Consider the following 15,995-nt stretch of genomic DNA (forward strand, 5'->3'; position numbering starts at 1 on the left):
GTGTCTTTGCCCTTGTACTCTTTTCAAGCTCATGTTTTGTTTTACATAATAATTACTTTCACTAGAATGCTAAACTTTCAAAATCAGATCATAAGGGCATGAATATTTGGGCGAGGACTCTTTGCTGTTTTTCTTTTTGAGGCTTGTGTTTGTGGCAGTTTAAAATTACTCCTCAGGGCATTCTGTGCCAAAAAATATCAAAAATTCTGTGCCCCTCCTCCCCCCAAATTCTGCAAATTTTATTTGTCAAATAAATGTGTAGGCTCCAGCATGGCATTGGGGAGCACATGCCACTAGCTGCACAGAGGTGGGAGATCACTGTACAAGTCCCTCCCTTGAGACACGGACTTATTGGTGAGGTTGCACCCAACCCTGACACAGCGCAAGGACCGTGCCTGCCCTAGAAAAAACCCAGGGCCCTGCCCCTGCATGCCAGGTGCACCAGGTGTGGGCAGGCAGGCTCAGCAAGACCGGATTCAAGTGTGGAGGGCTTCAGTGTGTGTGTGTGGGGGGGGAGGGGGATCCAGATGTCGGTTGAGAGGGTCTTGTGTTGGGAGGGATCTGGCTGCACAGGGGCTTGTTGGGGGGTTCTGGGTACAACGGTAATGAGACTGCAGAGGGGTCCAGTTGAAGGTGGTTGGGGCTCAGCAGGAGGGGGTCTGTGTGTGTGGGGGGGGGAATAGAGCTTGGCAGAGGGCTCTGGGTGTGGGTATCAGTGGGGGTTCCAGATGTTTGGGGGAGTGGGATTCAGTGGGGTGGGGAACCAGGTGCAGTGGTTGGGGCTCAGTGGGGTGGATCTGGGTGCGGGTGGCTCGTCAGGGTGGTCCAGGTGCAGGGGGAGTGGGGCTTATTGGGGGGGTTCTGAGTGTGTGTGGGGGGGTGAGGCTTGGTGAGGTATGAGGGGGTCTGGATGCACTGGGGTTGGGTGGATGGGGGATCCCTCCCCCTGTAGCTGAGAAGCGATAGGCGCAGAAAGCGAGTGGTGGAGGGATGGGGGGAGTTTGCAGAGCTTCCTGCAGCTTGGGAAGAAATCTGGGGGTGGGTCTGACCTGGCCCCGGATGCCGTGCAGGGGAAGAGGAAGTCCCGTCCTCCCTGGCCGAGTTGGGACTAGCAGCTGATGCCCTTGCCAGGGAGGAGTCACCAGCCATTTCTTTCCCAGCTCCTGCCCCACAGTGATTTACCTCTCTGCTGGCTGCCCTCAGCACCTGAAATATACTGCTGTGGAGGGCCACATGACCACTCTTGTGGCTGCCCTTTGCCTCCCTATCAGAAAGTCATTTTTCTGTGGGGAAGCAAAGAAATCTGCGGGGACATAAATTCTGCACATGCGCAGTGGTGCAGAATTTCCCCAGGAGTATAACATCTGTTTCTGTTAGACAATAAGAACAAGATATACATTTGGTACCATTTTCTGATGTGCTGGATTAATTTCTGAAATGGAAGGAGGATCTCCAGGTTTACCTTGTGTCTCTCAGTGGTCTATTTACTGTATTAGGAGGAAGGGACATCTTTGGACTGGTACTGCAGTGTCCTGGCTTCAATACCTGACTCCCATGGAGTTCCTGTGCGTGATCTTGGCAAGCTGCCTAACATGGAGGTGATACTTTCCCACCTCACAGGGATGTTGTAAGGATAAATACATTAAAGTTTGTGAGGTTCTCAGATAGTATGGTGAGGGGTTATGTGGCTACATAAATATATGTAATGGCTCTGGCTTTTATTTTTTCTTATTTGCTTAGGGATATCTAGTTACTATTTTTTTTAAGCTTTATTTAAAATCAATCACACACCTTTCTGTAACCATCTTAATTTTAACAGATTCTTTTGTGGTTACCGAAGAGCAGCTGTATGTATTCTTAATGAATTTGATATCATATTAACTGATTTTGGCCTCTTTGTTGCCCTGATGTGTCTGCATTTACATTCTTGACAACAGTTTATCTACTAAACACAAAGGACTTGCTACTCTATTAGAGAGCAGGCCAATTTGAACCTTCCTTTGATTGCTTCATTGACAATGACTTTAGGCACCTGAAAGTCTCTTATGGAATTGGTTATTGGAATGTTTCCTTGAGCTGGTGATCAAAGCAAAAGGCCATAAATGCTTTCCTTGGGTCTTCCTTGCAATAGCACAGCGGATCCTTTGTTCTCTGAGTTATTTATATATTGTGAGTCACTGAAGGACTGCTTTCTGAGAAGTTCTTCTACCTTCCCGCCCCCCCAACTCACCTTTTTTGTTTAGTACATTCAGTACTATTCAAACTCAAGTTGTTGATAAAACAATTACAGTAGAACCTCAGTTTTGAACACCTCCGGAATGGAGGTTGTTCATAACTCTGAAATGTTGGCAACTGAACAAAATGTTATGGTGATTTTTTCAAAAGTTTACAACTGAACATTGACATAATATCGCTTTGAAACTTTACTATGCAGAAAAAAATGCTACTTTTAACCATCTTAATTTAAATGAAACAAGCACAGAAGCAGTTTCTTCACCTTGTCAATTTTTTTAAACTTTCCCTTTATAATTTTTTAGTAGTTTACATTTAACACAGTACTGCACTGTAATCTTTTTTGGTCTCTGCTTCTGACTGATTGTGTACTTCTGGTTCCAAATGAGGGGTGTGTTTGACTGGCTAGTTTGTAACTCTGGTGTTCATAATTCTGAAGTTCTACTGTAGTCTTTTCCCCTTTAAATATATATTAGGGCTGTCAAGTGATGAAAAGGATTGTGTGGTTTTTTTTTTGCACTGTTAATAATAGAATACCATTTAAATATTTTTAGATGTTTTTTAAATTTTCAAATATATTTATTTCAATTACAAAACAATTTAAAGTGTACAGTGCTCACTTTATATTTTTGATTACAAATATTTCCCCTGTAAAAAACAAAAGAAATAGTATTTTTCAATTCACGTAATACAAGTACTGTAGTGCAATCTCTTTATCATGAAAGTTAAACTTACAAATGTACAATTATGTACAAAAAAATAACTGCACTCAAAAACAAAACAATGTAAAACTTTAGAGCCTTCAAGTCCACTCAGTCCTATTTCTTGTTCAGCCAGTCGCTCAGACACAGAAGTTTGTTTACATTTGCAGGAGATAATGCTGCCCACTTCTTCACAGTGTCACCTGAAAGTGAGAACAGGCATTCGCATGGCACTGTTGTAGCTGGCGTCACAAGATATTTACGTGCTAGATGTGCTAACAATGTATATGTCCCTTCATGCTTCAACCACCATTCCAGATGACATGTGTCCATGCTGATGATGAGTTCTGCTTGATAACAATCCAAAGAGTTGTGGACCGATGTGTGTTCATTTTTATCATGAGAGTTAGATGCTACCAACAGAAGGTTGATTTTCTTTTTTAGTGGTTTGGGTTCTGTAGTTTCCGCATTGGAGTGTTGCTCTTTTAAGACATGTGAAAGCATGCGCCACACCTCATCCCTCTCAGATCTTGGAAGGCACTTCAGATTCTTAAACCTTGGGTCGAGTGCTGTAGCTATCTTTAGAAATCTCACATTGGTACCTTCTTTGCGTTTTGTCAAATCTGCAGCAAAAGTGATCTTAAATCGAACATGTGCTGAGTCATCATCCAAGACTACTATAACATGGAAATATATGGCAGAATGCAGGTAAAACAGAGTCGGAGACATACAATTCTCCCCCACAGAGTTCAGTCACAAATGTAATACATTATTTTTTTAACGAGCATCATCAGCACAGAAGCATGTCCTCTGGAATGGTGGCTGAAGCATGAAGGAACATACGAATATTTAGCATATCTGGCACATAAATACCTTGCAGTGCCAGCTACAAAAGTCCCATGCAAATGCTTGTTCTCACTTTCTGGTGACATTGTAAATAAGAGGTGGGCAGCATTATCTCCTGTAAATGTAAATAAACTTGTTTGTCTTAGCGATTGGCTGAACAAGAAGTAGGACTTGTAGGATCTAAAGTTTTACATTGTTTTGTTTTTGAGTGCAGTTATGTAACAAAAAAACAACATTTGTAAGTTGCACTTTCATGATAAAGAGATTGCATTACAGTACTTAGATGAGGTGAACTGAAATACTTCCTTTTGTTTATCATTTTTACAGTGCAAATTGTAATAATAATATAAAGTGAGCGCTGTACACTTTGTATTCTGTGTTGTAATTGAAGTAAATATATTTGAAAATGTAGAAAAAATCCAAAATTTCAATTGGCATTCTATTGTTTAACAGTGCAATTAAAACTGTGATGAATCGCGATTAATTTTTTTATTGTGATTAATAATTTTAGTTAAACATGTGAGTTAACTGCGATTAATCAACAACCCTGTGTGTGTGTGTGTGTGTAAAATATATATATTTTATTTAAAGGCAGCTGATTGAAAATGAGGCTCTAAACTTCTTCAAGACTAGGTTAAGGCTTTTGCAGTAGCAGGAAGCAATAGCTAGATTGGAGAAAGACCGCTCCCTTAAAAATCTCTGCTGCTGTAGCTTCTGTCAGCTGCTTCACCCTCTCTCTCTGGTGACAATGAGGAGGAGATGGATTGTGATATTGAGTCAAATCTTTTCATTCCCTCCTTGCTGCCCATTCTCTGATGCAGCAGATAGTGATGAGCACCATAGGCTTTCTTTCAACTCTGCAACTATTATTGGGTTGTTAGTCAAACAGTTGAATTTTAAAATTTAGATCTCAGGCATTATTTCTTCATTATACTCCCACCTCTCCTTCATATATAGTCTGCAATTCCTTTCTAAGTCCTCTACCACCATTGGTCAAATAAGATTGTCTGCTCCTATATGTCTCATCCTTAATTATTTGTATCTGTCAAAACTGGGCTGAAAGCAACTTAAAGTAGTAACTTGTTAAATTGTTTCTCATACATGCTTTTGGATCTGTCAAATGAACTCCAGTGGTATAGAGTATTATGGCTTTGCCATAGAAACATTTGGCGTAATGTTTATAGGGCATTTGAGGTGTTAATTCTGAGCCTTCTTTCTTTCTGGACTAATGAAGATATAGGTGGATAATACCCAAATCTACAAGTACAGTGTTGTTAAAGGTTAACACTTGTAATGAGAGGCCCCAGAGGGAGAAGAGATCAGATTAAGGATTGCTTTTGTAATCTTGCTGTAGAAAGATGGGTGAAGTGACTTTTTATGAGAGGGCTGATGGCAACTGTTTTGAATGTGAGTACTCCTGAGGGAATTCTGCACCAAAAAAAATTCTGCACGTAATATTTTAAAATTCTGCAAGTTTTATTTGTCAATAAATAAATGTGGAAGTTTCAGCATGACAGTGGGGAGCACAGGCCGCTGGCTGCACAGAGGTGGGAGATCAGCCTGCAGCCTTCTCCCCCTGGGACATGGACTCGGTAGTGAAGCTGCACCCAACCCTGACACAATGCAAGGTCTGGGCCTGCCCCAGAAACACCCTGGGGCCCTGCCCCTCCACTCCAGGAGCACCAGGTGTGGGGCAGGCACGCTCAACCAGGCAGGATCCTGGTGTGGGGGTGAGAGGGTTCTGTGTGGGACAGTCTTGGTGTGGGCAGCTCAGTGGGGGGTATTTGGATACACAGGCATTGTGGGGGGGGTGTGGTTTCCAGGTGCAGGGGCAATGGGACTCTGTAGGGGGTTTCTGGTGAAGGTGGTTGGGGCTCAACGAGGGGGTCTGGGTGCTGGGGGAGTGAGGCTTGGTGGGGTGGGGAGTCTGGATGTAGCTAGTTGGGGCTCAGTGTGGTGTGGAGGGCTCATTGGGGTGGTCCAGGAGCAGGGGAGTGATGGGTGTCAGGAGGCAGGGGGTCTGGGTGTGTGGGAGATCCAGATGCAGAGATTAAGGTTTAGTGGGGTAGGGTTTGGGTATGGAGGGCTGGTTTTTTTTTTGGATGTACAGGATCAGGCTTGGTGTGTGGGGGGGTCTGGGTATGGGGGGGGTCCAAATGCATGGGGCAGATGGGGGAGCAGCTTCCCATACAGCAATGGGGGCAGGAAACAGGGGAACATGCTGAGCTTCCTGCAGACAGGGAAGGTTTCTTGGGGTACGTCTGACCCAGCTCTGTCTGCTCCTTGCAGAGGAAGAGGCAGTCCTGTTCTTTCCTGCCTCCAGCCCAGCCGGGACTAACAGCTGATCCTGGCGCAGGGTAGGAGCCACTGGCTAGGGTGTCCCTGGCCCTGTGATGATTTACCTCTCCACTGGCTGCTCCGAGTGCCCGAAACGATGTACAGTAACTCATCACTTAACGTCATCCCAGTTAACGTTTTGTTATGTCCCTGATCTATTAGAGAACATACTCATTTAAAGTTGTGCAATGTTTGCTTATAGTGTTGTTTGGCGTTGGGGGCTTGGGACCAAGGTGGCCCAGCAGCCCCACTATCAGCTCCCCTCCACACACCTCCCAGTGCCTCCCTCCTCCCGGCTGCCCTACGGATCAGCAACTCCCCCCTCCCACCCCACACCTCCCGCCCGCAGCAATTAGCTGTATCGTGGGTGTTCAGGAGGCTCTGGGTAGGACAGGGGAGGAGCGAGGACATGGTGCACAGCTTCCTCCCTCTCTCCCAGAGCCTCCTGAATGCCACAAAACAGCTGATTGCTGTGGAGGGGAGGCATGCAGCTTCCCTCACCCCCTCCCTCAAACACAGGGAGGGAGGGAGTGCGGGTAGGCCTGGGGCAGAGCCGGGGTTTGAACTCCCCCTGGCACGCTGGAAAGTCAGCACCTGTGCAGCCATGCATACGCCATCCGGAAGAGGGAGTGGTGCGCTCCAAAGGGATAGCATGGGTTCATCATCACGTTCAGTTTCCTCAGGGAAGTGTTTGCAGCCACTGTCCTGCATCTGTTGTGTCTCCTCCCTCCTGCCTCCCTCAGTGCTACCTTGTAGAGGTGGCCTCCTTGGTGCTGCCTTGTAGAGCATGAGGCTACATTAACAACAACTTTAGGGCTCAGCCGAGTGCTAGTTCATCATTTAACAGGAAGACTTTCCCTGGGAAATATCCCACCTAATATCAACATGGTTTAGGTTGCTCAGGGAGCTCATGAGCAAGTCCCCAGATAATCCTCTGGTTAGAATTGTTTGACGCTTATACTGTATATTGTGACAGGGCCAGGCCAGATGGCTACATGAGAGTAATAGAAGGCAGATATATTAGCTCCAAGTTAAGTAGGTACCTTACCCAGGGAACAGGGAAGGTTCCAGAACAATGAGGAACCTTCTGGAGACAAGACAGACAGGCTGATTAGAACAGCTGCAGCCAATCAAGAAGCTGCTAGAATCAATGAAGGCAGGCTAATCAGGGCATCTGGGTTTAAAAAGGAGCTCACTTCAGTTTGCGGTGCACGTGTGAGGATCTGGGAGCAAGAGGGGCTAGGAGCTGAGAGTGAGAACGCATACTGTTGGAGGACTGAGGAGTACAAGCATTATCGGACACCAGGAGAAAGGTCCTATGGTGAGGGTAAAAAAGGTGTTGGGAGGAGGCCATGGGGAAGTAGCCCAGGGAGTTGTTGCTGTCGCACAGCTGTTCCAGGAGGCACTCTAGGCAGCTGCATTCCACAAGGCCCTGGGCTGGAACCCACCGTAGAGGGCGGGCCCGGGCCCAGGTTCCCCCCAAACCTCCCAACTCCTGGTCAGACACAGGAGAAGTTGACCTGGACTGTGGGTTCATGAAAACGGCCAAACTGAGGGCTGCCGTGAATCTCTGAGGTGTGCAAATCCACCACTAAGCACAAGATCCACCAAGGTAGAGGAGGAACTTTGTCACAATATGTATATAATGTCTTTTGTCCGGCTAAAAAAATTTCCCTGGAACCTAACCTGCCCCACCCCACTCCAGTTTACCTTAGTTCTTATGGGGAAATTGGATTTGCTTAACATCGTTTTGCTTAAAGTTGCATTTTTCAAGAACATAAGTGCAATGTTAAGTGAGGAGTTACTGTACTTGTGCTGCTAGGGAGGAGTGCGTGACTGCTCTTGTAGCTTCCCTTTGCTTCCCTGTCAGTCATTTTTCTTTGGGGGAAGCAAAGACATCTGCAGGGGACATGAATTCTGCACGCACATTGTGGCGCAGAATTTCACCCAGGAGTACATGAGGTAGGCTTGGCAAGCTGGTCAATTAATGTCAGTTTACTGCCCTGGTTAAATATCAAAGATTGCAGCAAGAATGCCCTGGTGTAAGCTGTGGCCTACCTTTCTGATTGCATCATTTTGCTGTCTACTGTTAGCAAGCCTATTCAGTGTCTTGCTCACTCATTTTACTACATGCTAATGCCACCTCTGGGATAAAAGGTACATTAATTGTAAGATGAGCATCTTGATTGAGTGGAGTCCTTCTAGAACAAACATATGTTTGTCTTTATTTGTATACCATGCCATCAATGCTCGGGCAGTTTACAAAGCACATCAAACAAATTTAGACATGGTCCCTGCCCTGAAGAGTTTACAATCTAAATTGACTACACAAACATACATAATAAATTAACTGAAAAGGGAATGGGGGAGGGAGAGAAGGGTTCACAGTCTTCCTGCCCCCAACACAAAGAAAATATGCACAGTCATTAAGCTGCTTGAAGAGTTGGCCTGCTGGACTGAGCGAGACTGGAGTGCGGAGTAGTCACCATGTCTCTTGTGATCCCTGAGAAATTCCAGCGCGTTCTGCGAGTGCTCAACACCAACATAGATGGGCAACGGAAAATCACCTTCGCCATCACCGCCATCAAGGGTGTGGGTCCTCGTGGTGCTGAGGAAAGTGGACATGGACCTGACCAAGAGGGCGGGGGAGCTGACAGAGGATGAGGTGGAGCGTGTCATCACCATCATGCAGAACCCCCGTCAGTAGAAGATCCCTGACTCCTTCCTCCACAGGCAGAAGGATGCCAAAGATGGCAAATACAGCCAGGTTCTGGCCAACGGGCTGGACAACAAACTGCGCAAGGACCTTAAGCAGCTAAAGAAAATCCGGGCACATCGGGGCCTGCGCCACTTCTGGGGGCTGCGCGTGTGGGGCCAGCACACCAAGACGACTGGGCGCTGCGGCAGAACCGTCGGTGTCTCCTAGAAGAAGTAGTGTCTGCCCTGTGTCTGCAATAAAGTGCTGTTTTCCGAAAAGTGCATTTAAAATTTTTTTTCTTTTGTGGTTGCTATGTGATTGGCTTATTTCTGTTTAATTTATATTTTCTATTCTAACTATTCAGCCTTGAATACCATTCACATTGAACTGCTATCCTAACTTTGGTAGAAAAGTCAAAAGTTCATTTTTAGAACTTGATTCAACTGTTTCACATTTTTGAGTTATTCTAAATCAGTCAAGTAACTTTTGTAAGTAGGCATATCTTTTTAAGGCTAAGCTGACCATAAAGTCTTAATCTTCAATGTTACTGTTAATGGTCTAACGAATGAGTGCTTTAAAATATTTGACCATTTGTGACAATATTTGATTGGTCAGTTGACCAGTTGTCCAGTCAAATGCCCAACCCTATCATGAGACAGGATGAAAAATCATTGTAGAGAGGGAATTTGACTAATGGATGTGGGAATGGGCTCAGAAAATGAAAATATTTGATAATGTAAGTAGTTGTTTTAGAGGATGATACCCCAAGACAAAGGGGAATATTGTTTTGATGGAGATGACTTTTTAATTGAGGACGTGATTTCAAATAGATTTCAGATGTGAAGGCAAGGATGGATAGGAAATCTGGTATGATTTGGAGAGTTGAGATTATAAGCAAAATGTGATCAAGAGGGAGAAAAGTTAGAGGTAACGTGGTTGATGAGATAATAGCAATAGGTGTTTAAGTTATCGGTTGAGATTAGGAGAATTTGACTGTCATGACAAAAACAAAGAAATTCTGGAAAAACACTGACTTGTCCTGTAGAATAGTGGTTCTCAACCAGGGGTACACGTACTCCTGGAAGACCTCTGCATACCCCCAGGGGTATATCAACTCATCTAGATATTTGCCTAGTTTTATAACAGGCTACATAAAAAGTACTACCAAAGTCATGCAACTTTAGTTTGTACTATAGACAACGACTTGTTTATACTGCTCTATATACTATATGCTGAAATGTAAGTACAATATTTATATTCTAGTTGATTTATAATTATATGGTAATGAGAAAGTAAGCAATTTTCAGTAATAGCATGCTGGGATACTTTTGTAGTCTTACGTCTGATTTTGTAAGCAAGAAGTTTGTAAGCAAGAGGTGAAACGTGGGGATAGGCAAGACAAATCAGACTCCTGAAATAGGTACAGTAGTCTAGAAAAGTTGAGAGCCACTGCCGTGGAAAACAGACCATTTCATGTTGGTTAGTGGCTGAAAAGATGTGCTCAGTACATATTTATAAATATCACTTGGTAGAGAACACTTCTTCTTGTGTGAAATCACAAGACTGAAGAGACTTCACATGATCACTTTCTTAAAGCTGTTCAGTCTTTGGTGTTCTGAACTCATCACACCCATCAACAGTCACTTATTTGTCTTCAATTTTAATCTCTGCCTCCTTGTATCTTGCACCAAAAATTAATAGTCTTTTGTATAAAGAGAAGTTTAACAGCAGGAAGAAATCCATTGCGCAATATTGGAAGTAAATAATGATGTTTGAAAAGTTGACTCCACATCTGTATTATGTTTAACAGATCAAAGCTTGTAGGAATCATTAGCTTAAAAGTGTGGCATCAAGTCATTTGATATCCTTGACTGACTTCTCTGCATTATGAATGATTTAGTTCTAGAGATAAAACTAGGAGTACCACTGAGGGATAATGTTGCAAAAAGCCTGGGAGCAGTCCTTCATAAGAACGTAAGAATAGCCATATTGGTCTGACCCAATCATCCATCTAGCCCAGTATCCTTTCTTCTATGCCAGATGCTTCAGAGTGAATGAACAGAATAGGGAAAGTTATCAAGGCATCCATCCCGTCATCCAGTCCCAGCTTCTGGCAGTAAGAGGTTTAGGGACACCCAGAGCATGGAGTTGCATCCCTGACCATCTTGGATAACAGCCGTTGATGGACCTGTTCTCCATGAATTTATCCAATTCTTTTTTGAACTCAATTATACTTCTAGGTTTCACAACATCCCCTGTTAATGAGTACCACAGGTTGTGCATTGTGTGAAGAAGTACTTGCTTTTGTTTGTTTTGAACCTGCTGCCTATTAATTTCATTGGTTGACTCCTGTTTCTTGTTTATGTGAAGGGGTAAATCACACTTTTTCTCCACACCATTCATGATTATGTAGACCTCTTAACATATTCTCTCCTCAGTTGTCTCTTTTTTCATCTCCATGTTCAGCTGGACATGGAGATGGGAGACTGTCTAACTGTCTCCACCTCCATAATTGCTCTCCACATTCGTTTTTTCTTCATCTTCATCTTCCTATTCCTCTTACGCTATTAGCAGAGGATGACTGCTGAAGGCTAGCTTTGAATATTTTAGGTTCACATATTTTTTGCTGTATGTTGTCTAGTGGTTATACTCATTAACAAGCTGTTAGACCTTACGATGAGCATTTTTTCTTTGAGACAGCTTATGCTCCACTGCAAAGCAAACCAATTCCATTGATCAAAAGCAGTCTGCCACTTGAAATTTCCTTGGGATGTGGGTTCCAAAACTTGACCAGCCAACCTTGTTCTTTAGTTAGAAGGCCACTGTCATTGGTAATCACAGATATTACAGCATTAAGCAAAGTGTAATACACCATTATGGCATTGCATCCAGACTGTCTAATTATCCCTTACCTCAAATCAGCTCAAATCACAAGCTAAGCAGAGTCACACCTGGTTAGTATTTCAATGAGAGAAGTCAAATTAAAAACTCTGCTGCAGGAAGCAATATCAGTGGTTCAGTAGATGAGCTGACACCTCTGAGTTAATATTAAATCTTTACCCCAGTGTGTGGTATTAGGGGATGTGGTAGTATTGAAGCTGCAGTCTGGTGTTCCTAATTGCTTGTGGTCACTAAAGGTTCCATACATTCTTTGTAAGAGTGAAGGTGTTAACTCAGAGCTCCTGTCCAAATTCAAATTTTAGTGACTACATTCTGTCTACCTTTTAATTCCCATAGCCATTTCAGTTGGTTAAGATATTCTCCACCTACTGTCCTGAACTGTTTTAAAAGTTGCTCTGAGTTATTAAACAACTGTCATGTTCCATTCGAGTGGTATGTCTGTAGTAGGTGAAGAGACTCCAATACATTATAGGTAAAGATTAAATACTTTTGGGGCCTGATTTTCAAACAGGGCCTGAGGGCTTTCTTTGAAGACACTATTTTGTGCCTGCAGGATTTGCAAAGCATTGCCATGAAAAAGTATGCATGAAGTGTGAGACTGATATAATAGGGTCAGTTTCACTGAGTGCAAAACTGTGCCTTCCAAAAATAGTGAACACCCATGTTCTTTGAGATTTTCCAGAATCCAGGGAACTATATAAATGTCAGACATTTTATTTCTCTTGAATCCATAAAAGCTACTGGTTCACTTTGGTTTTTAAGGTGTATAAAATTTTGGATCCAGTACAAATATATAGCTTTCCATCCGAATAGTTCCTGTGGTCAGTAGCTCTATATATTTATATATTTATTTTTTTAATAGGATTCAAGTGCCCTGTATGTTCAAAGTTTGTATCTTCAGATGAAATGGATTTGCATCTTGTGATGTGTTTGACGAAGCCAAGGATAACCTACAATGGTAAGTAAGAAGTAACCCAATATTTATTCTTCATTTTAACTGTTTAACTGGGATAAACATTCTTTTATTTTAGCTGTTGAGAAGCTTTTATGATTTTGTGTGTGTTTGTGTAGATTATATATATATATATATATATATATATATATATATAATATATAAAAAATGAATTAAACATGTATGCAGTGTAGTTGTAGCCCAGGATATTAGAGACACAAGGTGGATGAGGTAATATCTTTTATTGGACCAATTTCTGTTGGTGAAAGAGACATGCTTTTGAACAACACAGAAATCTTTTGTCACAATTAGACAGTAATATTAGTGTTTACTGTGTTAGCTATATTTTAAAAAATCCCCAAATACCAAAAACTTTTATTAGTTAAAAACATTCCCAAACCAGTATATATCCGTTACAGCTGAAACAAGTCCCCAATTCATCTCCTGCAATGTGGCTATTCCATTTAATGACAGGCACTCAAGGTGCCTTTTTTGTCTTGGGGAAAGAGCATATCTTTGACAGATGCTCAGTCTAACACACTTTCTCCAAGAAGATGCAGAAGGCAAGAGAGGCCTGTCATGAACTATTCTTCCTGGAGCACTCAATGAGAGCTTCTTCAGAACTGGAGTAAAAAGGGCCTACTGATCCTGAACAGGCTTTCTTGGTCAGTGCTCCCATCAATTGTGGTTCAACTCTGAGCTCTCAGGCTCCCTCACCACATACATTTTCAGCTATGATGACTGGCAAAGTAGTGAAGTCCTCCACCCAAGTCATCTGAGAAGGGTAGGAAGGAATGTTATTTCCACAGTGAGCACTGGTCTAGGTCACCCTCCCCAGGACCTCACCCTAAGTTTTATCAAAGATTGTCTCAAATTTTCATCTAAATCAGACTGTCTATCTGCCAGTCTTCTTTTCCAAGCCACACTCCAACCAGTGGGGAGCCACACTCCAACCAGGGGGGAATTGGCACACCCTTGATTCAATTAGGGCTCTTTTATATAATCTTGAGAGAAGACCAGTCAACACTCTCTCCCTGCACTACTTCCTAGTTTTGGACTTCAGCTCAACCGCCCAGTTTGGCAGGGTTGTCTTGCAATCATCATTTAAATAAGACTTCAAGCACCCACCTCCTGATTGAAGTGACTGGTTGATAGTTATCAAAAGCAGAATACATATAAATGATCATTTGAAGAAGAAATAGGTTTCTTACCTTATAGTAACCATAATTCTTCGAGATGTGTTGTCCACATGAATTCCACAACCTGCCCTCCTTCCCCACTACTAAAGAGCCCTATATCATCTGGATTCTGTATTGGCAAAGGACCTGAGGGATGTTTGGGCCCGCCTCTCACCTGAGGCTGTGAGAGGCCATCTGGGGCACCAAAGCAGCATCAATGGATGTTGCTGGCCAAAAGAATCTGACCTTGCATGTATATGGCACATGTTCACCAGAAATGGAATCCATGTGGACAACACAACTTGAAACAGTTACTGTAAGTTAAGTAACTGCAATAACAGTATTACTAAACTTTTTCCAAAGGATGACCACATCCATTGGAATTTTTAATATGATCAAGTAGCATTACACACACATCATGGGAGCAGTGACCCAGTTCAGTTCTTTGTCTTTCCTATGTCCGAAATGTCACTTCCCTTGCTTTGTCTAGTGTGCCACAATCCAGGGTAGGACTTCCTGAGTTGCTCGTTAATTGCTGAACAAGAAATTTGTTTAAAGATGGTTGACAGTGACTCTCCACCCCAGTGTCTGCCTGGGAATTAATTTGCTTCATGCCTGCCCTGCCATTCCCTTCCTTTCCTCCCATCATGCCAGGGAGACCATTAGAATTTAGAACTGTAGCAAAGAAGGAAATAGGGTGAGGGAGATCTGAAGTTAGGTCCTTCCCAGTCTTCAAGAATGTCATGAAACTCCAAGTGTAGCCTAGTGTGGTGTGGGCATTTTCGAATAGTTAGATATTAAGGCAGTTCTGTTCTGATTTTAAAAAAAAAATCTGTCCTTCTACTTATATTTACATTTGATTATGAATCAGCTGAGAAAATCTCCTATTTTGTAAGAATCTTTCTTCTCTCATCTTGGCATTTTGTGTGTGTGTATTAGGACTCAAATAACACAGCACAGCTAAAGTTAGGATATGTGTACACTAAAGACTTCTGCTGATATTGGTAAGTCAAGGGCGTTGATGAGATGTGATCCCAGACTAATGTAGCTGTATTGGTAGAAGTCCTTCGTGTAGGCACCGTTGTGTTGGCCAAACTTCTCTTTTACAAGTATAGCTTGTTCCCCTATTAAGGGTGGCTTTACTATATTTGTACAAAGCACAGCTTTGCTGGTATAGCTGCAACCAGGAGCAATGTTCCCTCTAATTTTTTCCATCCAGGTGCGGAATAAATTCTATGTGCGGATGTGCGCCACCAGTAGAAACAAAAAAACTTAGATATAATGTATATATTTTTAAATGTTGCCATAGGGATAATTACTCCAGCCAGGACAGGAGTTCTAAAATGCCTAACACTACTCAAAGAATTAAATTTAAGTGCAAGAGAGAAATAAAAATTATGAACTGCATAGACGAGTCATAAACTAAAATAACATACTTTGAAAGAATAAAATTACAGAGGATATATGTTCATTGCAGGAAGTACCAAGAAGTAACAACAACAATAATACAAGTATGTGTTGTGAGGTGAATATGAAAGACTGTGTGTGTGACACAAAGATACAGACTCTGTGTGCTATTTCTTTAAGGCACTCACTCACTCACTGCCTGGAAGACTTGTTGCAGCAGCTCTCTCCTGCTCAGAATCCTGAGCCCTGTACCTTCTCCCCTGCTCTGGGGAGAAGGGGTACGGGGGAGGGGGACACCCTGACATTAGCACCTCCCCCCCGCTCTGCTAATCAAGTACGCAGCACTTGAATCGCTCCTGGGTGGCCGCCCGACCACGCATGGTTTTCTGGTACAGCGTATCAGTAAAGTGTTCCTAGTGTAGGCATGGCCTATCTAATGAGGCACTGATGTATAACCTATTGGTGGTGGGGCAAGTTCCCTGTATTCCCAAGTAGACTTCCAACTCTACAAGGCCATATAGAAGGGAGCCAGAGTTAAATAAAGAAGGATTATAAGTGTGATATATAATTTTTTATAATGAGTTTAAAGGAAGTGTAAGTAATGGAATTTGCTTTCCTGCCTTTACATTGCTGTTGTAATTATTTCCTGGGTACAGCTTAATCTCTCCATCAAATTGCTTCTGGAAAGGTATTTTCCTTTGCTTCCCATATTTAACCATTGCTGTCCTGACAAAATCCATCCA

The 15,995-nt window shown here is 42.9% G+C and overlaps 1 protein-coding gene and 1 pseudogene across 2 annotated transcripts in view; both read left to right on the top strand.

Annotated features, from left to right (window-relative positions):
- Positions 1-15,995, top strand: part of ZNRF2 (zinc and ring finger 2) — an 82,418-nt gene that overhangs the window by 43,120 nt on the left and 23,303 nt on the right. Inside the window, 1 exon segment of the mRNA XM_084618124.1 lies at positions 12,578-12,673. Within this exon segment, the coding sequence (XP_084474250.1) occupies positions 12,578-12,673 (96 nt within the window).
- LOC311515351 (small ribosomal subunit protein uS13 pseudogene) lies at positions 8,604-9,073 on the top strand (annotated as a pseudogene). The gene has a single exon. The product of its transcript is annotated as a small ribosomal subunit protein uS13 pseudogene (transcript).

Source organism: Lepidochelys olivacea (genome assembly GCF_965140295.1).
Source record: "Lepidochelys olivacea isolate rLepOli2 genome assembly, chromosome: 2".
Lineage (NCBI taxonomy): Eukaryota > Metazoa > Chordata > Testudines > Cheloniidae > Lepidochelys > Lepidochelys olivacea.